General features: G+C 36.1%; 1 protein-coding gene across 1 annotated transcript in view; it reads left to right on the forward strand.

Annotated features, from left to right (window-relative positions):
• Nucleotides 1-17081, forward strand: part of adamts17 (ADAM metallopeptidase with thrombospondin type 1 motif, 17) — a 125762-nt gene extending 108681 nt beyond the window's left edge. The window contains exons 21-23 of the mRNA XM_016236124.1: nucleotides 1147-1299; nucleotides 12964-13141; nucleotides 14393-17081. Of these exons, the coding sequence (XP_016091610.1) occupies nucleotides 1147-1299; nucleotides 12964-13141; nucleotides 14393-14544 (483 nt within the window). The 3' untranslated portion in view covers nucleotides 14545-17081. The remainder of the gene's footprint in view (nucleotides 1-1146; nucleotides 1300-12963; nucleotides 13142-14392) is intronic.
• Nucleotides 17082-25997: the final 8916 nt, after the last annotated feature.

The following is a 25997-nucleotide window of genomic DNA, read 5'->3' on the forward strand; positions in this document are numbered from 1 at the left end:
AAATAACAGAAATGTAAGAGCATGTTCTGTGTGAATTGTCTCTGACATTCACAAAATAATGCTCCATTACATTTATTGAAAAGTGCAAAAATGGTTTGTCCAGAATTTGTCACATTTAAGAACCGTTCACACAGAAAACATTAAACGCAGAGCAGTGGAATAAAAAAAAAAAAGGTTGAACTATTTTTAGCTTGAAATGTTTTGAAAGCCAGTCTTAAAACTCATGTAACTCAAACAGCAGAGCATGGCGTTAGCGCTGCCAAGGTCATGACTTTGATTCCCAGGGAAAACAAGAAATTTGTATCTTGAATGCATTGTAAGTCACTTTGGATAAGTGCATCTGCCAGATGCATAAAAATGCAAATTTGTGCCATAAATGCTATCGAAATTCTGAATTCATCACAGTAAAGGGCTGTTCACACAGAAAATGCAAGATGCAGGGCAGTGGAAAGGAAAAAAAGGTCTTAAAATTCAATTTTGTTTAGAGCTGAACTTCTTTTAATACGAGCACAGTGGTCAAAAACATCCATTTAGCAACAGGTTTGAGTAGAAAAACAATGGAAAAGCAGCACAACAGAATGCGAAAACACATTCTGTGTAAATGGCCTCTTATGATATTACATTCCCATACTAACGCCCATGTTTACATTGGTTATAGAAGTTTTAATGGTACAGCAGCAGAAGGTAAAAAATACCTCAAAATGTATAAATAAATATATACTAAAATTACAGCATTTTCTGGTGCATGAAGCCTTGCATAACATAAGAAGATGACGTGCCATAAAAAGTATACACTATAAAGATATAGTTCCTTTTATGAGACACATCCTGTACTACTGGACCATGTGAGGGTCTGTGAGAGCGGATGTGTGCGCTTGTGCCTGTGGGGTTCGTCCTGGCCTATGGAGGGCACTGTGGTTGTTTTTGAGTCTCTAGGTCTCATTTCAGATTTTGATGTCGATGTTTTAAGCACTTCATTAGAGTAGGTTTAGTCAGTGGAGAGAAGTGAGACTCCACAGGAAGCCTGTTTTAATGACCAGCACTCTTGCTTATATTTTTATTTATCTCCATCCTTCTTTGCACCCAATTGCTCACTTATTTTCCTTGTGTTATCCTCTGAATTCTCCCTGTCTTTGTCTGTCCCAGTGTTCCTCTGAATGTGGTCGCGGCAGCAGGAAGAGGACCGTGACCTGCACCAATCCTCAGGGTCTCTGTGATCCCGTGTCTCGTCCTGCAGAGGTGGAGACGTGTGAGGATCACTCCAAATGTTACGAGTGGAAGACCGGCGAATGGTCCAAGGTAGGGTGACCAAATAGTCAGAAGTCGATATATAGAAGTGAGTTTGGGGTCCGCAAGATTGTTTAAAAGAAATTCATACTTTTATTCAGCAAAGGGACATTGAATTGATCAAAACTGGCAGTAAAGACATGTATAATGTTACAAAAATTCAATTTCAAATAAATGCTGTTCTTCTCAACTTTCTGTTCATCAAAGAATCCTGAAAAAAAAATGTATTATGGTTTCCATACTGGCCCCATTGACTTCCATTTAAAAGTGTCTCATTATAACCCGAAATTTTTCTTTTTTTTCTTTTTTTAAATGAGGGATGAATGGATTTTTTTTTGTGGTAATCAACATTAAGCCACAAATGCTATCAATTGAGCTTAACTTAACCTGTGCTATTCCTCTGCACAACGCAGCTGTGATGCATCAGACTGCATCCTGAGTCAAATGAATGCAGACAGGCAAACATTAGGCCGGTGAGAGAGCGCTCTGCACGCGTCCACAGATCTTCAGCTGAATCAGAGTTTGTCATGCTGTCGCATGTGATGTATGTGGGCTGTCACCGGTTACCTTGCTGCCGCCCCGGTGGAGCTTGACTGCTGTGGCCCAGGGTCGCCTCACGCCTGTAAAGCTCCATCTGTCTGTTCCTCTGTTTCTCCTGAGGTTCGTGTTGCTCAGCAATGAGCTCTCGCCACCTCGGTGTGGACACGCCATTATCATAGTGCTGCTTCTCATGGTTTAGTGTCTCAGGTGCACAGTCTGGAAGTTCTTGTTTTGGGAATATGGGTTTTTCATTAGTCGATGTTCATATCTCGAGTACAGGGTCATTTATAGCCAATATTACATGGCTTACACTACAAAATGTAGTTCCTGACTTGAATACTAAGGTTAATAGTTGGTCTCTATGGGTGGACATGTGTGCTTTTTTTTTTAGCATTGCTAGAATGTTGTTTTGACCAAGCAGAATCAGAACCAAATCTATGCATTTTATTAAAAAAATATTGTACTCGTATATGCAGTATTATAGCTTCAATCAGCAATTATTAGGGTCAAGCGCTGAAATGGCAGCATGTGCTTTGCTTTTGTTTGACTTTTATAGGTTTTGACCAATTGGAGGCTCAATGACACACACATTTTCAGTAAAGAGTACAAGATACAACATAACGACTACACCATCAGTTATCAAGTTATCAACGTTGTTTATTGGAGAATAGGAAATGAAAATCTAAATCTCTTTGGACATTTCTGTGAGGCTTTGGGTTCAGGTAAAGGATAAATATCGAATAAACTTTCTAATTTCATTCAAAATGACAGACTAATACAGCAGAACTTTATATATATAATTTTATTAACTCAGCAATATTGATAAACAAGCTAATTTTAGATCATAGTATAATGAAGTTGACAATTTTATAAGTTTCTACAAACATTTCTGGCAAAAAACTCGACATGAAATCTAAATTGACCATATTTCTTTTTTTAATGCATTTTACAGGTCTTATTGTGAACGAATCATCTGTGCATTTGTTTTTATATGCATCTTTTACCTTTTAATCAAAATATAACTTCCTATGATATGCTCATTTGATGCCTATGATTTTTTTAAAATAATTTTTTAAAAATGTTTTCTTCTGCTCACCAAGGCTGCATTTATTTGATCAAAAATACAGTAAATTCGTAATATTGTAAAATATTATTACAATGTAAAATAAATGTTTTCTAATTGAATATATGTTAAAATGTAATTTATTCCGGTGATGCAAAGTTGAATTTTCAGCATCATTACGCCAGTCTTCAGTGTCACATGATCCTCCAGAAATCATTCTGATATGCTGATTTGCTGCTCGAGAAGCTTTTCTGATTATTACCAACATTGAAAACATTGTGCTGCTTCATTGTGACTTTTGTATAATAATTATTTAATGAATTGAAAGTTCAGTATAAAAATAGAAATATTTTGTCTTTACTGTAATTTTTGATCAATTTATTGCAACTGCACTGCATAAAAGTATTAATTTCTTCCAGAAAATCCTTATTAACCCCAAAATGGTGGTGTATGTGAGGCCACGCTGCAGCCAATTGGCATTCAGTTCTGCCATTTTATCCAGTTTGCAGTGCTCACTTTTCACAATCAAATCAACAACTGATGGATAAAATCAAGTCCCGCCCTCAACAGGCCATTTAAAGGGTTAGTTCACCCAAAAATTAAAATTAGCCGATAAATTACTCCCCCTCAAGTCATCCTAGGTGTATATGACTTTCTTCTTTCAGACGAATCCAGTCGGAGTTATATTAAAAATGGTCTTTGATCTTTCAAGCTGTTTAATGCCACTCAGCGGGTGTTGCATGTATCAGTCCAAAAGAAGTGAAATAAAAAGCCCCCATCCATAAAAAAGTGCCTCACACGGCTCCGGGGGGTGAACAAAGGCCTTCTGTAGCGAATCGATGGGTTTTTGTAAGAAAAATATCCATATTCAAAATGTAATAATCACTTTAATCTAGCTTGCGCCAGCAGTTGTACACAGAAGCAGCTCCAGGAGCATGATGTATGAGGTCAGCGCTGCGAATGCGCCGGTGAGTCTCGTGAAAACCAACGTTTGTTTACAGGAGCAAAGGAAGCAAAGTTTCCTTATTTTAGCAAAGGAAAACCAGTCTCCTCTTGGCTTATATCAAAATCCTCCGACATTCTTCTTTACAAATCCTCATTTTGTACTTCTAATAAGTGTTTTGTTTTGATCTCTCAGCTGTGCTTCCGCATTCGTCACTTCTGAGCGACGCATGCGCAATGCTGACCTCCATACGTTATTCCCCTGGAACTGCTTCCGTGTACAACTGTTGGCGCAAGCTAGATTAAAGTGATTATTACGTTTTGAATATGGATATTCTTCTTACAAAAGCCCATCGATTCGCTACAGGAGGCCTTTGTTCACCCCCCGGAGCCGTGTGAGACACTTTTTATTAATGGATGGGTGTTTTTTATTTAACTTCTTTTGGACTCATGCATGCAACACCTGCTGAGTAGCATTAAACAGCTTGAAAGATCAAAGACCATTTTTAATATAACTCCGACTGGATTCGTCTGAAAGAAGAAAGTCATATACACCTAGGATGACTTGAGTAAATTATGCTAATTTTCATTTTTGGGTGAACTAACCCTTTAACTTGGAAATACGCCACAATAAGTTGTGAAGTCAGTTGCAACTTCTGTTTCATGTCACCTAAAGTTTCGTCTCAGTTTTGCGTTTTGCTCAGTGTGCTTTTTTGTAGCAGTATTTCATTCACGTTTATAGATGCCCTTCAAGACTCCACAACTAATTAGAGCATCAGGATGTGTTGTAGGTTTGAGGTTTGTTTCCCTCTGAGCTTCATCTTACCGTCGCTCCCCATCAGCGGCCGCAGATGTTGAAGGCATTAGAGACAGGGTCAGCGAGACGTTCGAAGGTTGTGGATTATGTTTCTGACTGAGGTCTGCGGTCGGACCTCATGGTGGGACTGATCTTTAGTGAAGGTGTGAGTGTCTGATCTCAACTTCACGCCTTAGTTTCACATTAAATGTGTCTTTTGTGTTTTATCAATGCTTAGGAAAATATGGTAACATCATTGCATGGCCTGTTGTGGTTTACTGCTGGATTCTACAAACGTCCGGGGCCCTCAGTATTCACTCTACAAGCCTCTGCGACATTTGTTTGTGAAGTCGGCCGTATCATTTTGGGGGCAAATGAGAGGAAAATAGATTCTCCCATTAGCGAGATGTTGGTGCAGAAAGCATCTGATATTTCTGCATGTGTCATGCATTTCTGTAAAGAGCAGATGTTCCCTCTGTAGACCTGCTTCTTTTCATTTCAGTGATCTGCAGAAAAGACGAGCTACTGTCACACCAGAAAATGGAAAGCATTAAGTGTGCATTTACTGCATTCTACTGCACAGGCATTTTAACTGTAGTAGTTCTGCAGTTTATTACCATGGCAACCGTATCGTGACCTTACTGTACACAGGAAGTGACTGTCTGTGTCTGTATTACAGTAATCTCTCTTATATTTGTCAGATGACCGAGATTTACAGGTATGGATGTTTAGAGTGCTATGTAGTTCCTGGTGCTATTTTAGTACTGTTTATATATCATATTATTTATTAATATTTTGTTATTTTTATATAATTCGCTTTTATTTAAATATAATTTTAATCTGGTGTATACTTTTGTTTTTTATTTCTATTTAGCTTTCATTTATTTTAACTTAACTAGTATTTCAACTTAAATTTATTTGGTTTCAATTAGTTTCCAAGGCAACATTTCAAATTTTTCATTTGTTATTTAAGTTTTAAGTAGCTTTTATTTATGTTTTCAGCTATTATTTTAGTTTGAGTAATTTTGTTATGTGCCTTTGTCATTTTAATTTGTTTATATATATATATATGTACTTTAGTTTTCATTTATTTTTATTTCAGTTTTAGTTTTAATAATTTTAATACTACAACTTAAATTTAGTTTCAATTGGTTCGCCAAGGCAACATTTCTATTTTTTTATTTACGTTTTTCATTGAAGTTCTTCATGTGATATTTATATTTTATTTCAGCTGTATTTCAAAGAAAACAATTTATAATAGTTTTTGTTTTTTTAATTACTGCAGTATGAATAAATAATGCAGTTGCATTTAATTTTTTTTTCTACTATTTACTGATTCATTCAATTTTTATATTGTATAAAGAAAGTTCACAATAGCACATCATAATAGTATCTCACCTTCATAATTAAGGATCAGTGCTACTTAAATAATTTTGCATGTTTATTGCTACATTTATCATGGGAGACTTGAAGTCATTCATTACACTTTTAACACTATTATACTGACAAAGATTAAATAAGATTAGTTAAGAGCCAAATTCCCAACTAAATATGAAACTAATTGCCATAACAGAGACTTCAGATTATTTAGACACAATTTGTTGACTTAGTCTGCATTGATTTCACAATACAGTTCAGTCTGAACACAGTATTTTATTGTAACAAATCTTGTGAAATCCATCTTGGCATTTTTTTACTTTAAAGGGGTCATATGATGCTGCTAAAAATAACATTATTTTGTGTATTTGGTGTAATGAAATGTGTTTACTGGCAGAATATTACAGCCGGTGGATTTACACTGATTAACACATGAGTATGAACATCCATTCATATGACTGACGCGGCTTGTGTGAAATTCCTCCACTGAATAGAAATAGCCTATTTAGCTGAGGAGAATCAGGCTCTTTTTCTGTGTTTTGGCTGCTGGCTGTGGATAAATGTCATCCCTTTTCAATTATGTGGATCACATTGTGTGTTTTGGCACAAAATGACATATTACATATTTTATTTGTGAATGGGATAAGAGATTGTAACCGGCTAGGATCTGTCTGTGTTTGGAGTGCTCTTCTCTTGTGTTAATATCAGTGCATTTTGTGTCTCCATCATGTCAGCCACTAATGGGCATCCAGATAATAGAATTCAGGGAACATGAAATCACGAAAATGTTATTTCAAAGGTGAAAAATATTTTCATAATCTTTCATTTAAATGTAAGAACCTCTGAAATGACTTATCTTGCCCATCGTGATCTACGACATGCAAGCTATTGGTTAGCATTAAAAAGACAGTTCAGCCAAAAATGAGCATCCTGTCATGATTTACTCACAAACCAGTATGAATTTCTCTTCTACAAAATACAAAACAACATTGGACCCCATTGACTTTCATTGTGTCCACTGTAAAAAATTATTTAAAAAAATATATATATTTTCCAAAATAAAGATGATTGATGTTTTTCAAGAAAATACTTTCTACTTCAAAATTTCATGTTTAATTCAATTTGTTCATTTGTAATTGTTGTGAAATTTACTAGCAATTTCTGAGTAAAAATTGTTACAAAGTAAATCCTGCACCAAATTTTTGACAGCGTGGACAACAAAAAGTTCTATCTAGTTTTAATTAAATTAATGAAATCAATTAATTTAATTGTTTGATTTAATGTTAGTTAGCAAAATTAATAACAATAACTTTTTTCAAGTTAATCTCATTTTTTACTTTTATTTTATAGCTTTATTTTAGTTTAATCTTTAATAGTTTTAGTTAACAGTAACAACACAAAGTCATACAGGTTTGGAACGACATGAGAGTGAATAAATGATGAAAAAAAAACTATCCCATCAAAACTAAACAGCCCACTTTAATATTAGCCAAAACCCAAATAGCCATTTAGTCATTGTTCTAGACTACTGTTGAGGTAATGCAGCATTTCTAAAATAATTTCAGTAGTTTCCACAGTAATTTTAAAATGCTGTATTATGTTAACATGAAGAAGGACTCAGAGCTTTCGGGAGTTTCTGTATTGCTCTTCATCTGTAAGGGTGTTCTCCTTTCACACACCAGACGTTAAAGAGCTTTGTCATATTTATTAGCTCAAATCAAACATGGTCTTCTCTTGAGGGAGCCATAGACTGTGATTCAGAGCCGCCTTTGATCAGCAGATTAGATGTTTTTATGTTGAAGCATGCTTAGATGTGTTTTTTAGGTTGAAGCTCTCTTCTCATTCACAGTGCATGTGGTGTTGAGAACGGCGAGTCGTTGTGAAATCACTCCACTCACACTTTCCCTGACTGCAGTTATTTACTAGACTCTGGCGACAGGCAGCGCTGAAATCAATGCTAACCTGCCACGCTGATTTCATTTTCAATAGCCCGTCATCCCTTGTAAACGTAAAATACTGTGCGCCGTTGAAAGGCGTTTGGGTTCCTCGGAGGCAGGGAAGTATATTGCTTTCATGCACCTTTTGCCACTTCGCAAATCAATTTTCGTTTGTTTCATCTGCAGCTATGGCAGCCAACAACTCCGTTTCTCCAGCCCGGGGGTCTGCGACAAATACTGCTTGATCTCACACTAATTTCTGTGAAGAAATGAAACTGTTCCTAAAAGTGAACCAAATGGCAAATTACACTGCTCTTCAAAAGTTTGGGTTCTTGAATATTTATAGGATACACTTTACTATAAGGTTCCATTTGTTAGCTTCTATTCATCAAAGAATCGTGAAAAAATATCACTGTCACAAAAATCATGATTTTCACAAGAAATATGAAGCAGCACAACCGATTTCAACATTGTTGATAACAATAAATGTTTCAAAGCAGTGTATTAGAATGATTCCTAAAGGATCATGTGACACTGAAGACTGGAGTAATGATGCTGAAAATTCAGCTTTGCTTCACAGGAATAAATTACATTTTAATATACATTCACATAGGAGACACTTATTTTAAATTATAATAATATTTCACAATTTTACTGTTTTTACTGTATTTGTGATCAAACAGATGCAGCCTTGGTGAGCGTAAGAGACTTTCAAAAATATAAAAAAATCGTACCAACCTCAAACTTGTGAAAGCAAAATGTTTATATATAATGTAGGAATGTGTATATTAAAAAAAAATATATAGAAAAGTATATAATTATAGAAATGCATTACTATGGAACTATAAGCGTGTTAAAATGCAACACTCAATATATAATAATGAATATATTTAATCCCCTGATCTAGACTGTGTTTTGACTGCATTGCACTAAGGACTATTGAACAATGTATTTTGTGTTTATCATTTCATCATGCTGTCTGCTCCCAGCTCTCCTCAGCCAGTGATGAAATAACTGAATTTGTTCCTGCCCTGTCGAACTATAAGTCTATTAAAATGTATTAGATTGTCACAGAGATACGCTGATTTAATTTCGCCGGAGTGTTATTGGAGAAATAAAGCTTCCTTTGGGTCTTAAATTCGTGAGCGTGACGATGGCGGCGATACGCTGACATTATGACTCCTGCTCGTCTCACAGGAATCAGAACGACACATTATTCAAGAACCGTTTCCTCCTGCTGTCTTCCTCTGGAAATCTTATTCAGTCGGTTTGCCGTGAGCAGATTCACTCAGAATCATGCATGTGTTTGTGTGTTACATTTTTTGGCCAATTTGAATATGCTCTTATCAATTCATATTTTGTGCTGTTTCATAACTTCAGTTGTTTTCAGTTGCCTTGTAATGTCTTGTAATGCTTCATTTATAATCTCTACTAAACAACGAGTAATTTGGATGCAGTTGCAGTTTATTGATGATATGGAGGCCTGTGTCTGAATCTTTATATACTGTCAAGTGTGTGGCTTGCTTGAAAACAACATAATTATAAACTCCTCATGAGCAGAAATGTCAAGCGGAAGCCGAAGACGTTTGAGAGTTGTTGAGCTCTTACAGCACACACTGTAAAGTAGGCCAGGCTTATGAATTGTTATTGTTTCTGAACAGAAAAGAGAAAACTGCGCTGCTCATTAGGGGACCATGAAAGCTCACTGACTGTAATACAAACACTAGCACAGGCTCAAAGACAAAGCTGGCCCTTCGACTCCATGCATAAAAATGCTTTTTTATTTTGATTCATTTAATGATTGTTTCGTTATTGTTAAAATATATGAATGCATCTTTGCGTTGTTTGCTGGTTTACGTAGCTGCTGCTGTTGTCATATTGTTACTTTTTGTAATGTTGAAAGTCTTTTCATTTCATGTTATTAGAATATATATATTTTTTTATTTATTCTAAAATTATGTTTGCCGTCAATTGTTGAGTTTTGTCACATTGTAAGCAGAGGGAATGGCCAACTCTTGCAATAATGTATGGAAGAAATGATAACACTCATTAATAGTCCCGTTTTTACATTTAAAATTGCCAATCGCCTCTGTTTGCTATTGAATATACATGTGCATTAGCTTGACCAGCCTGAAAAAATATGTTTATGTCATGATTTGAGCTAAAGAATCAATCAATTGTGATTTTTTGCTATTCTTAACTGTCACCCCCCATTTTGTAAAATAGTCATGCAGGTGCACTATCCAAACTTAAATTGTTGTAATTTATGAACACTTTTGGAATACAGACATAAGGTTGGTCATAAGGTTGGCAGATTATCGCAAAAGTGGAATGTTTTCAAAAAAGTAAAGTAAAAAGTTATGGTAGTTTAAATTTACTGTAAAGAAAATGCACTATATTAATTTAATTTTATTTTATATATAATAAATATTTTACGTAACAGGTTTTACTCTAAAATTGGTATAAATTTAAAGCCTTATGTCTAAATAAGTTATGTTCCAAATTTGAAGTTGATATGAAAAACATTGAGGTTTCTGTGAGATTTTATTTAGGGCATCATACCACAAACAGCCACCGGGTGCCATCCAAACTCCATAGAATTTTTTTTAAAGGGGTCATATGATACTTTTTTTAAAGATCATTATTTTGTGTATTTGGTGTAACAGAATATGTTGACATGCTTTAATGTTCAAAAAACACATTATTTTTCAAATACTGTACATTATTGTAGGTCCTCTATGCCCAGCTTCTCTCAAACGCTTCGTTTTCTACAAAGTCCCTCCTTCCGACAAGTGCAGTCTGCTCTGATTGGCCAGCTGACCCAGTGCATTGTGATTGGCCGAACACCGCAAGCACTCGTCGGAAATGTAACACCCCTTACCATAATTGCGAGCTTCATCTTTCAAAATAAATGTAAAGACAGAGCCCGAAAGGGGAACAGAGTCGCGTGACAGACACAGTGATGAAGCTGCTATGTGTTTGCAGTACACAAGCCACGGTTAAGACAGCTGACTCCACTGTGATGTGATTTTTTCTGTCACAAATGTCTAGATTTCTCTATCTCAAAATAACCACCATCTATGGAATCCTGAGACTCAGACCTTTCCAATGATATGTTTTTTGTCAAGATTATAAAAAGGTTTGATTCTAAAAGACCGTAATGCATTTTGTAGGGAAGTCGTGGCCTAATGGTTAGAGAGTCGGACTCGTAACCCAAAGGTTGTGGGTTCGAGTCTCGTACCGGGAGGGATTGTAGGTGGGGGGAGTGAATGTACAGCGCTCTCTCCCACCTTCAATACCACGACTTGAGCAAGGCACCGAACCCCCAACTGCTCCCTGGGCGCCGCAGCATAAATGGCTGCCCACTGCTCCAGGTGTGTGTTCACGGTGTGTGTGTTCACTGCTGTGTGTGTGCACTTTAGATGGGTAAATGCAGAGCACTAATTCCGAGTATGGGTCGCCATACTTGGCCACATGTCACTTCACTTAATTAAGTAATATGTCACTTGACACGGCCCACTAAGGGGGAGGAGACGCCAAAATATTTTAAAGTACCATTTCCATGGTTTTCCCGATTTCAAAATGGTTTTCACAGGATGAATCTTGGGCTTCTAAGCTTTCAAATTATATATGATTTATGATGATTATTAAAAGATTTGATAGAGAAAAAGGACAACAACAAAAAAGGATCGCCAAGCGTCCCACAGGTGGGACGGTGACAGTTGAGGGGTTAAAACATTCCAGGTTTGTTGTGCTTGTTTGTAGGGCTGCACATTTTAGCCAAAATGTCAATAATAATAATAATAATTATTATTATTATTACTATATAAAAATCTAAAAGAAAATTGCTTTTGTGATATTTCACTGTAAAATAAAATAATAATATAAAACAATATAATAATACTTTTATTTTACATTATGACTGTAAAATTACAATACTGCTGCTTGACCTTTCAAATTATATATGATTTATGATGATTATTAAAAGATTTGATAGAGAAAAAGGACAACAACAAAAAAGGATCGCCAAGCGTCCCACAGGTGGGACGGTGACAGTTGAGGGGTTAAAACATTCCAGGTTTGTTGTGCTTGTTTGTAGGGCTGCACATTTTAGCCAAAATGTCAATAATAATAATAATAATTATTATTATTATTACTATATAAAAATCTAAAAGAAAATTGCTTTTGTGATATTTCACTGTAAAATAAAATAATAATATAAAACAATATAATAATACTTTTATTTTACATTATGACTGTAAAATTACAATACTGCTGCTTGACATTACAAGTTTGGGAAGATGGTTGGATGTAAAAGTGCCCCAAACCTAGAGCAGATGATATGATTGATAGTAGGGCTGCACGATTATGACAAAAATCATAATTGTCGATTATTCCCTTGAAATTGTAATTGTGATTATTAATTACGATTATCACAATTTACATTGAATGATGTTTATACCATTGTTTGATGCAACTGCATGCCGTCATTTCATATGAAAATAAACGAGCTGAAAACACTCTAAATGAAAAACTTTTAGTGCTTTTCTACAGTATTAAGCCTCAAATGTCAACTATACATCGGATTGGTTTCTTCTTTAAATTATTTTAAAAAAGTATGAATGGTATTATAATGTTATACTAAAACTTGAATTAAAATAATGGGAAAACCCCTTAAGATAACATGTAGAAATAAAATAAAAGCATCTTAAGCACACAGAATAACATAAGTGGACTTTGAACGATTAATTGCCGCTTTGAACGATTACGTAATTGTAATCGCGATTAGAAATTCGATTAATTGTGCAGCCCTATTTGATAGATAGATATTATACCTTTGCTATCCGATTTTATTCCTGATTTGAAATCTATCATATAAACATTGCAGTTGAAGTAGAAAGGAACTGTGTTGAAATATTGAGTAGATTCTGTATTTTATGAGTAAAATGAGGTCTGTCAGAGCAGGTTATGATGTGGGAAATGTTTTAATCTGTTGTGATCTGGTCATTGGTTCATTGCAGTGCTCATCATCCTGTGGGCGGGGCTTGCAGTCCAGAGTGGTCCAGTGCATGCACAAAGTGACCGGTCGCCATGGCAGCGACTGCCCAGCAGTCCTGAAGCCCTCAGCGTACAGGCAGTGTCATCTTGGGACGTGTAATGTGAAAGTCAATGTGAACACCATCACCTCCCCTAGACTGGGTAAGACTTAAGCAGTGTACTGGTTTTTATGATCAGATCAAATCCTGATGTATCATTATATGTCTCTGAATGTTTAGTTTCAACCAGAAATATGACACAATCCCTTTCCAAAAAAATCTATATTTGAAATAAATATTAACTGAAATAAAATAATAATAATCTTTATTTCAGCTAGGCAACATGACAAGGCAATATTTCTCAGTTTAGCTTAGTTTAAGCTGAAGTCCTAAAATATCTAAACTAAGTAAAAACTAAAACGTATTATAGTAATATTTAAAAAATAAACACACAAGAAAATGATTAAAGCTAATACTAAACTTAAAATGAAAACAGTATAGTTAATATTCAAAATATTAACAAAATCTAATAGTATGTTAATATTACTAAAATAAAACTGATACTTTATTCTGTAATTATTATTTCACATTGTTCCACTTTTTTATCTTCAATACCATTTTTATATTTATTGAAATAATGATATAGCTGTATTATGTAGATATATTGCAATTATGTCTCAATAATTTCATATAATTGATATTGATTTCATTGAATGTCATATAATTTCTATCTATATTAAAGTTATATTGACATTTAATTTCAGTGTAGATATATTGGATCATAATTATAATTAAATAGGATATTTTACTTATTAATAGTGTTATTTAGGCATCATATTGGCAGAATTCCAAAAGATTCCTTATTACATTTCAATTGAATTTAAACCAGCCTATGTCAAGTATCTAAATCAGTCCATTTCCATTTCAGTTTGGATGTTTTTAAACAAAGCCTTTCTTTGCTTTAAGCATTTTTACTGCATAAGCATCATTTCATTGCCAAGAGTAAAGTAAGCATCATCTGGAAAGCATCACGTTCTTATTGTGTACAAATAATATGAGAATCATCTAAATAAATGCAGCTTTACAAACACACTCAGTGATCATCTGCTGAATGTCTAGGATTTACTTTACTCAGAAATTGCTAGAAAATATCACAAATAATCAGCGAGTAACACTGAATTAAATGTAAAAAATTTAATTAAATGTAAAAAAAATAATAATTTCAATAATTAATAATAAACTTTGAAAAAGCTTTTTTAAATATTGTAACAGCAACATAGGCATCTTCTAAATGAAAAATGGCATCTTTTAGATCACCTGCGTATCTGGAGTGATGAATGCATGTTGTCAGGGATCGTGTCGATTAATTGAATCTATGAAATGCCATGTCCTGTCCTTCTGTTATTCCTGGCAGCTGCATTGACGTACAAGTGCGCGGGGGATCAGTGGGCGGTTTACTGCAGGGTGATCCGAGAGAAGAACCTGTGCCAGGACATGCGCTGGTACCAACGCTGCTGCCAGACCTGCAGAGACTTTTACACCAGCAAAATGCCCCCCAAGAGTTAATGAGCCCGCCACTCCCACTCATAGAGGTTTATTTTCGCCTTCTCCATTCGTACTGTCAAAAACAATGTTTTATATTCTTATTAAAAATGTTCTTACGTGAAATAATGAAAGCAGTGGGACAGATATTTCCAGCAGAACACAAGTACGTAAACGTGAGCGTTTCTAACTATGCATTAACTTTATCACCCCCTGCACTGAGTATGTACTTGCAGTGTGTTAGCCGAGCGTTTCTTGTTTTCGGACTTGAAGGTTTCTTGTTTTGTCATGTTGTGCTGTAATCCACACTTTGGCCCTAGAAGAGACGTCTTCAGCATACTGGCCTGCCTGTTGCACTGTGGGTAAAGCTCATGTCACCGGATGCGGTTGTTTTTTATAAGGCCACTGGTTGGCCAAAAACCGATGGACTTTGTAACAACACCTTTTTTTTCCAGACCTGTATCAGCAATCTTTTGTCTTGTTTTTGCTTTTATTTCTTAATATTATTATTACCTGTGTTATATTGGCTCTGTAACGAAACCTAGTGAACTGCCTTGCTCCTTCAATCACAATTGATTTCAATAAGAGTTTCGATATTGATTTCAATAGAGTCGGCCTGTTGCTAAGCTAACAATGCAATATGCAAATATTGAATAGTATAAAATAGTAATTTCTTATTAGACTGATCAATGCATGCATTCCCTGGAAATCGAACCCATGATCTGCCTGTTGCTAGCAGCATGCATGATTGTGTAAGACCTACCATAATGCATAGCATAATCTATTTTTAGAATAATGCATGCATGCAGAAATAGATTATGCTGTGCATTATTCTCTGCATCTTCAGCAAAAGAAGTCATCTTAGAAGGCGGTACAATCATGCTGCCTACCTTTTTGAACAGCCTTCACACTGAGAGCCTTAAAATACTGCCTACGTAGTCAGCTCACTAGGTTTTGGAAAAGAGCTGAAGTAGCTTGTGGTATTTAATTCGTCAAGAGCCATCTCGATGCAGTCGAAGAGCCAAGCTGATAATAAGTGACCCATTCGAATATTTTTTCTTTTTAAGGCTTAAGTATTTCATATCCAACTGAGGCTAATTAGTGACTCTTTCAGAGAGGACACAGAATTTCTTGGTGATCATATACCACACTCTCTATGTGTGTTGTTTCATATATTTTAAGAGAGCAAAGTACATGGTCTCCACTGCGTTGTAAAAAGGCGAGTCTCCATTGGGCTGTGGATCATTAGTTCACTCCAAAATGAAAATGCTGTCATTATTTACTCACCCTCATGTCATTCTGAACTCGTATGCTGTTCTTTTTCTTTTGAACACTAGAATTTTACAATAAATGTTGACTTTTGTGCGGAGGTATCTACTTAGAAATATAGTGTCATATAAACTAATGCTATGACATTTTTATGATACTGATATCCCTTGCTTGCTATATGCTTTTCATATTATGGAAAAAAGTTTTGCATCTCATTTTTTATTTCACAGAATAAAGTAAGTGATACAGGTTTGGAAGGACATGAAGATAAATAAATGCTTTTTTTAATTTCAGGGTGCGCTGTTCCTCAATGTGTAGTGAAATCAGGGTACCGGAAGTGTCATGTTTGTGACTAATGTCAGAATCATCTATTAATCTGATGGTGCTGCAGTGCCATAGTTAATGCACTCAAACACATTAAGAGCTACTCTTGAGTAGTTGTGCTTGTATATTTGATTCATTTCTCATCAGTATGAGAAAACAACGGCTTCATTTAAAATCAAATTATTGTAGTTCTCACTTTGTGCAATAGAGGCAGTACGTGTACAAATATATTCCATAAACAGGCCCTTTTTATATGACAGACTTTTAGAAAAATAGCAATGCAATCCAAATTTCATAATTAAGATCTGAATACAATTGATAGGAGTTTATAAGGTACTTTACAGTCAGGATGTGGTGAGAAAATGTGAAATTTTAGGTTTGTATTTCATAAAAAAAAAAAACATGTCCGAGGGTGACACTGCATATGTGTGCATGAGAGACTCTGTTTCAAACCCTACTGAGCTACATAGGGAGCTATTGTCTTAAGACAGCATCCTCATTGCCACTAGTGACCAACTTGGAGTGCACTTCAAACGCAAACTGATTGTGTTTTATGCTACTTCAATAAGTGTGAAATGCATAGCATACATATTGACCTTCACACTCCGTTGATGCCTTTAAATGCTCACTAGGTTTTGGAACAGAGCGTGTATGTATGTGTGTGTTCAAGACCTTGGCTCCCATCTATCAGGTTGCACAAGGTCACAACAGGTGCTAGACAAATTTCACTACTGTGAAATTCAGCAGTTTCTCCACGTTTTGTTCTTGTACTTTTGTATGTATTTAAATGAAACGTGTTTTTAATGTTTGTTAGGATTATTTAATACATATTGAATCTACCTGCTTCTGTCAGAACTATTTGTTGCAACAGCTTGTTCCAGGTATGGTGTGGTGAATATTGCTTCTGTATTCCAGTACTGTATGTCAGTAGTTGCACACGTGATCGGTACTTAAACTGACACTTTTGATGGTGCTAATTTGAACATTTCAGACTGTTCATACACAAAAAATAATAAATGTATATCCTGTATTATGATGATTTTGTGTGTGTGCATCTATGTTCAATTAGCTTTTATGCGTATAATCAGTATTTTGCATTGTACTAACATTTCTGATTCAAGGTTTTTCTTTGTCTCTTCCATTTTGCTTCAAATATTTCGTTTAATGAGCTAGCTGGTTTGTGTAATGGTTTGAAACTTATTTAAGAATGTTTTAAATGGCTATTGAATGGAAAACTACTTTGGAAACCAAAATGCATGTTTTTGTTATGTTTTATGATGCTGTAAATAACAATATGAGTTTCCTACATGAGGTTTTGCCTCAAAAGGTCTCAGCATCACGATCATGTCACAACCTTGTGAAGTTCTCCAGCTCGTTCTTCAGCTGTTGTTTGCATTTTGCTGATTCTGTTTGTGGGCTGTAAGATTGTGAATATATTACGTTCAGAGGATCCGTGAGTGTATGCATGACGGACGGCCGCACGGCCTGCTGTTCTCACCCGTAAATCTGCAGCTGTCAGTGTAATGGCACTGGCGTAGCTGTGAAGGACGTGAGGAGAAGGTCACCGCCTCTGGATGCTGGAGCCGGTTTGAGTTACGGTGAGTCTTCTGATCTTCACACTATTACAGTCAATATGAAATCAAAATAGACTGTTTACTTTATTAATACACTTTCCTGCCCTTATTGTGAATTTTTCATTGGTGCATGGTATTAAAAAAAAAAGTTTGTCCTCATAATCTTCATGATTTTCTTTTTCAGCTGACGTCACAAGCCCCATCGACTCCAACTCCATTTTGGTATGTAATGGCCTTTTTTTATTATCCAGTCTGGTTTCATATTTTCTCATTACAAATAGCTTTACTCACATTAGAAATATGTCACATTATAAAAGTTGAAATAGGACACTTTACGTTGATTTTTAAGCAAGACAGAGTACAACTATTAGTCTATCGCTGTAAAAAAATACCCTGTTAAATTTACAGTGACAATATTTCCAGGAGAGCATATCGGTGCCTGTGTATTTTAGAACTTATAATTGTGTATTTCATTAAGTGGTATAAAACTACAATACCAAGCTACTTGAACTACCAAGACCTGATAACCATTAATGATACAGGTGGCACAATAGAAAACCACATGATGAATCAGAGTTCATCATATGTGGCCTGTACAAACATGGCCAATATTTGGTGCACGTCATACAGACGGAAGACAAAACACCATCAGGGTTTCAAACGGCACTAAAATAATGCAATTAACATTAACTAAGGCTCCGTTTACACGACAACAATGTAGTCAAAAACGGAAAAGTTTTTCCCTTGCGTTTTTTAAAAGTTTCACGTACACACGACAATGTTTTAAAAACGATTCGCGTTTACACATATCCGCGAAAACGGCTAAAAACGCTGTATTACGTATGCCAGGCCAGTAGTTGGCGCTGTCACCCTGTTAGTAAACAGTATCTGTAGGGAAGTGACGATTATATGATGCATAAGATGTGTCTCCGCTGTTGGTTGTAATATTGGTGAAGTAAATCCACACTTTGCTGAAGAAGCGTTAGCAAACTCAACAGTACCACGTACTCCGCCATTGTTGTGTATGTTTGTTCGCGCTTGCCTTTAAAATCGACACGTACTGCGCATGTCTACATACCTAACACATACTAATCACGCGCATGATGTCATCATTTTCAAAGATTCCCGTTTTGGGTGTTTACACGGAAACGATAACGGTGGCATTTTCAAAAACGTGCACTTTGAAACCCGTTTTCAAAAATATGTGTTTTCAGTCCCCAAAACGCTGTTGTCGTGTAAACGAACCGGCAAAACGCATAAAAAATTTCCCGTTTTTGGCTGAAAACGTTGTCGTGTAAACGGCCCCTAAAAAACATAAAATGTAAAACAGAACACCTTAATGTGCATTATTGATAACAAAAATAAGAATAAGCAAACCTGTAATGGGAATGTAATGTAATGGGAATGTCATTTTACAGTTTTTCACTGTAAATGGTAATTCGTAGGTTTAAAGGGTTACTCCACCCTAAAATGAAAATGTTGTCATTAATCACTTACCCCCATGTAGTTTCAAACCTGTAAAAGCTTTGTTCATCTTCGGAACACAATTTAAGATATTTTGGATGAAACCGGGAGGCTTGTGACTGTCCCATTGACTGCCAAGTAAATTACACTGTCAAGGTCCAGAAAAGTATGAAAGACATCATCAGAATAGTCCATCTGCCATCAGTGGTTCAATCTGAAGTTTTCTAAGTTTATTTACATTTTGATTTGAACGAAAACTGCGTATCCGTGTGGTGCGGCTGACACAGAACAGCATATGCAGTTTGCATTCAGTGGATACTCTCCAAAATGGCGCTACGGTGACGCGAAGAAGACGAATTGTTGAATAAAGTCGTTATTTTTGTTTTCTTTGCTTACAAAAAGTAATCTCGTCGCGTCATAAAATTTTGACGATGTCTTTCATACTTCTCTGGACCTTGTGTAATTTACTTGGCAGTCAATGTGACAGTCACAAGCCTCCCGGTTTTCATCCAAAATATCTTAAATTGTGTTCCGAAGACGAACGAAGCCACTGATACCATTGTAGCAGCCAGCAAAGCTCTCCAGAATTTGTGGCGTCTGTCTGTGCGTGAGAACAGATCGTTTGAAGGTTTTTAGCACATATTCATGAGCTCATGAAGATCTCAACCTGACATTTCAGCACAGACTTTTTCTTCACGTATTATGCAGTAGTTTCATGAGTAACTTTTTCCTCATTTAACTCGACAGCCCCTCTGTTTGCAGACCGTGGCAGGAGCTCCTGCCCAAATCTGCCCATCGCTCCTTAAACTGCTCAAACTCTTCAGATGAATGATGTGGAGTGAAACATCTCCATCATCTTTGCTTTAATTTGGTTTCTTTTGAGCCGCAGAGGTTCATTGGAAATCTCTTTTTTAGTGCATGAATTGTATGGACTTCTTTTTTGACATTTATGTCCTTTTTGGCTGTATAGGTTACTATCCATCTCCCTTATATGCCAGGGATTCCCTAATTTTTTTGAAATCTCATTTGCTGTTTCACAAAAGACTAAAAAGAGATGAAATAATCACATAATTTTGGGGCGAACTATTCCTTGAATACTTCCTTGTCAGCCACAAGCAGCCTGAGCTCCATGTGCTGCTCATCTGCTGTTTCTCTGCATTACTACATTGTTCAGAAGCTGTTCTTCACACATAGAAGCTGCTAGAACATCTCTAAAGTGTGTTCTCAACACATGTTCTTCTGGTTCATTATCCTTATACCTTCAGATAAACACCAAATGAGGGGATTCACACTTCAACTACACCGATATTGACTGGAAATCCACGAGCAACTCAAAAATCCCAATGAAATTACCCAAGCCAGTAAGTGCCTCTGTCCCTGTCATATTCTCAGCAGGACTCTGTATTATGTTCACTTGCTCAATTATGCTCTCGTCCTCAATTAATAACAGCATGGAAGGGGTTTGTCACGGCCCGGCTGGACGTCTTTGTTCCTCTGTTAATCTTGTCCTCTTTCTAGACCTCCCATCAAGTCCAGCAGAAATCAGTCACGATGCTGACGTCACTGCTTTTATCTGTTTCAGACTGATGTTATGATGGATAATGCATATTTGTGAGATGAAGAGATGAGCCCTGTTATTCATTAGTGTAAGGGAAACCGGTCAATTTAGCTCAAAGGGAATTAATTATGATTTTTTATAGGGAATTTGGACAGAATCACTGTTTTACGGCTGATCAACTGAATCGGCCAGCGGTCAATTGAACGGGCCGTATAACATCAACTCTGCAACGGATATTAATAACTATTTATTAGCACGGTAACAAGACCGGCAGTTTAAGACATTAACTTGTTAGCACAAAACACAAGATACATAAGATATATTTTCAATATAAATAAGACTTTATTGGACAAATCTAATACATATAAACTTATCTAACACATAAACACACACACTCACACATTCACACAAGTTGCAGAAAGAAAGTGAGGAAAGAATGAGTTTAAGAGAATGAAAATGTGAAATCCCAAGTTTATAGCAATATATGCAATTTCTTAGATCTGAACAGCCATCGATCATTTAATTAACCCTCGCATTGAGTTCCTCAATGAGGCTATTAAACTTTACATTAAATGCACCAGTTCAGCTAGAATTTGGAGGTTTGCTTGCATTGCCTGTGTTTAGGGATTCCCTTTGTGTGGCATCATTGCACAAAGGGGTTTCCCAAGGTTGTTGATTCGCTGGAGGTCTAGTAGTTGTCTGGAGTGACGCCAATCATTGGGCACTGGCTGAAGAATGGTGTGGAGTTGAGGGCTGGTTGATGTTTTGCACATCAACACAGACGAGGTCAAACTCGGAGATACACGGCTTTGTGGAAAAACTCAACTCAGAACACGAAACTCAACGGAAAAGAAACTAAAGTAAAAGAAGGGTGTTGCTTATCTCCTCATGATGGTAGAGGAGCAGCTGGCATGCAAGCTAGAGCATGCTGGGAAAGCGCTCAAAGAATTTGAAGGCAAAAAGCCGTGGCAAAAAGCTAAATTTGATCATGTACTGAGTTTTTAAACTCAGCTGTGGACACATCCCAAATGGTGTCTTGACCAATTAGACATTGGGCCCTATTTTAACGATCTAAGTGCAAGGTCTAAAGCGCACGGCGCAGGTGCACTTAGGGCGTGTCCGAATCCACTTTTGCGAGTTTAACGACGGGAAAAAGGGTCAGTGCGCCCGGTGCATGGTCTAAAAGGGTTGTCCCTATTCTCTTAATGAGTAATGGGTCTGTTTTGTCGCATCTCCCATTCCCTTTAAGAGCCAGTTGCGCTCGCGCCATGGCGAATTTGCTATTTACACGGCAGAATTTGCAAACGCAAAGACAGAACGCATCTCCAGAGAGGAAACGGATCTGCTTGTGCGTGAGCTAATAGGTAGCCTAATTCTGATACATGCAATGACTATCCATTATGACATGTAGGCATTTTTATATTTATGTAGCCTACACAATAATAATCTTTTACATTGTAATCCTTTCATTTTTAATATTTGGCATGTTTGTGTGCTGCTGCGTGTCCCTGTGTGTGTAATAAGCAGAGTGTGCGCGTGTTGTGCTCCCGCCTATACTAACGCGCTCTTTAAATAACAAAAAAAACTACTGTGCTATTGACCTTAGGGGCCCTATCATACACTTGGCGCAATGCGGCGCCAGGCGCGACACAAGTGTTTTTTGCTAGTTTCAGCCCGACTCAGTTATTATTTTCACGTCCTGCGCCATGTTGTTTAAATAGCAAATGCATTTGCGCCAATTTGTGCGCCCATGGGTGTGGTGGTCTGAAAACAAGGTGTGTTCAGGTGCATTGTTGGCACTTTGCTATTTTGAGGCAACTGAAATAGACTGCGCCACACACACACACACACACACACATATATGTATCATCATTTACTCGCCCATATATGATTCCAGCCTGTATGATTTTTTCTCATTTTTGGTTGAACTGTCCCTTTAAGAATAGATGGGCGATCACAGAATGTAAACTAATTTGAATTTTTATAATTATCGCAGCTTATTTCTTAATTACCATCATTTTCTTGTTTTCATTTCTATTTTCCCTTCATTCTGATACACATGGGGAGGATTACGAGCAATTGACACCTGCGAGGGATTGTGGGAGCTGCCCTCCAGCACCTCAGAGATCAATGCGGCGATCTGTTGGACTGCAGTCAGTGTGCTTTTCTCCCTCTGGATTCCTTGGGTTCTCTCAGAGCTCACACAGCCAGAATAACTAAGCAGCGCGCCGCACGCCTCTGAATGAAGATCGCTGTGATAATGCCCTTCACACAGAGGTGGTGTGACATTTACTCCACACTGAATGACCCTGCAGATGTCCTGATTGTCTTCAAAGCTCAGATGAGGGAAGCGATGGATGTGTCGTAGGCAGTGGCATCATGTTGTCAGACGATATATAGGAGAAATAAATGAGATGTTCATTTTTGTATGAGAATCTATTTATATACTGAAAATACAAGCAGTGGATATGAAGGGAACAAGTTTGTGTAAATTATTTATAAAATGTATATGTTAATTGTTGAATGGAATTAAATTTGTGTTGGCTAATTTTAGTTTTGTAAAGGAAATACGTTGATATATATATTTACAAATTCATGACCAATTATTTTCACACAATGGGTTTTGCAACGATTGTGTGTACTACCATTCAGAAGTTTGGGGTCAATAATACTTTATTATTTTTTTTTTTTAAAGAAATTAGTACTTCTATTCAGCAAGGATGCATGAAATTGATCAAAAGTGACAGTAAAGACATTTATAATGTTACATGATGTTAAGATCACTATTTCAAATAAATACAGTACTTTTGACCTTTTTATTCATCAAAGAATTAAAAAAAATGTATCACGGTTTCCACATTGATACGTTTTCATTGATAATAATCAGAAATGTTTCTTGAGCAGCAAATCAGCATATTAGAATGATTTCTGAAGGATCATGTGACAGAAGACTGGAGTAATGATGCTGAAAATTCAGCTTTGATCACAGAAATCAATTTAATTTGAAAATATATTCAAATAGAAAACTGTTATTTCAAATTGTAATTATATTTCATAATTTTACTGTTTTTATTGTATTTTTGATCATGCAGCCTTGGTGAGCATAAGTTAATAAAAAAATGTACATACCCCAAACGTTTAAATGCTATATATCGCAGAAGAAAAGGATGATTTAAATTAGACGAGTTCAAGGCAATATCTAATGCATAACAAATAAAGCAAATAGAATATTAAATTCACACACACACGATAATGTTAAATAAAACTCAAAACAATGTTTATAATAAGTTGTTTTAACATGGTTTAGACTTTTTGGGGAAGGTTTTTAGTCAAAAACGTTGATTAACGGATTTTTTTTTTTTTTTAATCAAAGTATTATACACTTTAAGTCCATTATCTGAGTTCTTGATATGATCAAAGGCAGCATATTAATTATCATCAAGAATGGTCTGTTCTGTGGAATCTCAAAAATGAATCTCTGTTATGAATGGTTTGACATTGGTGATTATTGTGGTGTTACCTCACAATAACTGTTCTTCATGACTCCAGAAGATTGTGAAGATGCAATTCCAGGTATTTTGCTTCGATGAGTTCCAGAAGAGCTTGTTTTTGGGGCAGTAAGGCTGAACTTCCCATCACAAGTTCCTCAGGAACTTCAGCTGAAACGCTTGAGTAATAAATGGCTAATATAACTGACTTTATGTTGCATTCACATTCAGTTTGATCTCCATTCGTCCTCCAGGGAATCTTGTCTCAGACAGTGTGACCTTTTGGAGGAGACTTTACTATAACTGCACCGACCCAAGCCTTTGTGCTCATTCAGTCCGGGCCACTGGACATACATAACACACGGCCAAGAATGACAGAGAATCACCTTTATATGAGAGGCTCATTCAGGAAGAATAAATTGCGCTGTTTATTTGGCTTCTCATGTTCAAAAACAATTATGTTCAGTCTCAATTAGTTTCATTGTGCTTTCTAAAGACTGGTCAGAAATCATGAGATTTATCAGTAATAGTGTAAAATACTCTTACAATTTAAAATAACTTTTGCTTTTATATATAAATAAATATATATATATATCATTGGGTGTAGTGCATTTACTTTTATATATTTACTTTTGAAAAAGTAAGAGATTACTCCTAATTTTTCTGTAATTTAATTACAGTTACTTCTGTATAGAAAACAATAGTGGATTTAACATAAAAATTTGACATCTGATTAAATGCTTTATTCAGAACAAGAATACTTTCTGCAATATTATATTATTTATTTGAAAGAATTAAAAGAGCAGTTTCACATCTATCCTTGTTCAAACTGGTCAAGGTTGATATGGGAATTAGAAAGTAATTAGTAATAAATAATGTAATGCTTTTTAGAGAGAGTAATTAGTGCAATCTAATTACACAGTTAAAGATGTAATTGGTAATTAATTACTTTTTTAGAGTAATTTACACAACACTGATATCATTATTGGAATATTTGGCATGAGCAGGAATAACATCCCACATTTGACTGTTATAATATACAGGCCATTTACAATCTGATTTATTTACAATGATTCACATCCAGACAGTTTCATACTGTCAAACTGCACAAATTGAAACATTAATATTGTAAATAAGAGACTTCTGGTTTCTATTTTGTTGTAAACAATAACAAGGCAACTTAATCACGTAACAGCTGTTTGTAGCAAAGCTGAGCAAAAACCAACGGAGAACCACAGAATTGGTGTAATTTGACATTACACTTTATTTTTGGCATTCGTGACCTCACATCGTTCTGTTCTGTGGTTATTAACGTGTATTATTGTGCAATGCAGAACACCTCTTCAGGGCTGAAAGCAAAACAAACTCTTTCTCTGGAGAGGTGTTATTATTGCAGGAGTACAGCACAGGAAAGGTTCAAATCATGAGCCGGCAGAGGCCATCTCTCATCAGAGCATCACATCAGCACAAGCACTTTATACAGCAGAGTATTTCACCGGCTTTACCATAGCAACAGTACCGCTGTACTTATCAACCGCTCATTGGAAATTAAAGTGGACTGGCCACAATCCAACTAAATGCGTTCATGCTTTCAGAATAAACACCATGAAGAGCAGCTAGCAGACACAGGAATCATTATGGTTATAAGACATCAGGTTGTAAGAGGAATGAGATTAAAAAAATTTGCACAAGCTTCATGCAAGACACTTAAGAGGACTGTCTCGTTCAAAGTCCTTAGAAAGCAAGTCAGCGGCCATTACAGTCTCATCTTCAAGCAATTATTTCTGTTCAAGTACAGTT

Source organism: Sinocyclocheilus grahami, unplaced genomic scaffold (genome assembly GCF_001515645.1).
Source record: "Sinocyclocheilus grahami isolate Dianchi unplaced genomic scaffold, SAMN03320097.WGS_v1.1 scaffold481.1, whole genome shotgun sequence".
In the NCBI taxonomy this organism is placed as follows: Eukaryota; Metazoa; Chordata; class Actinopteri; order Cypriniformes; family Cyprinidae; genus Sinocyclocheilus; species Sinocyclocheilus grahami.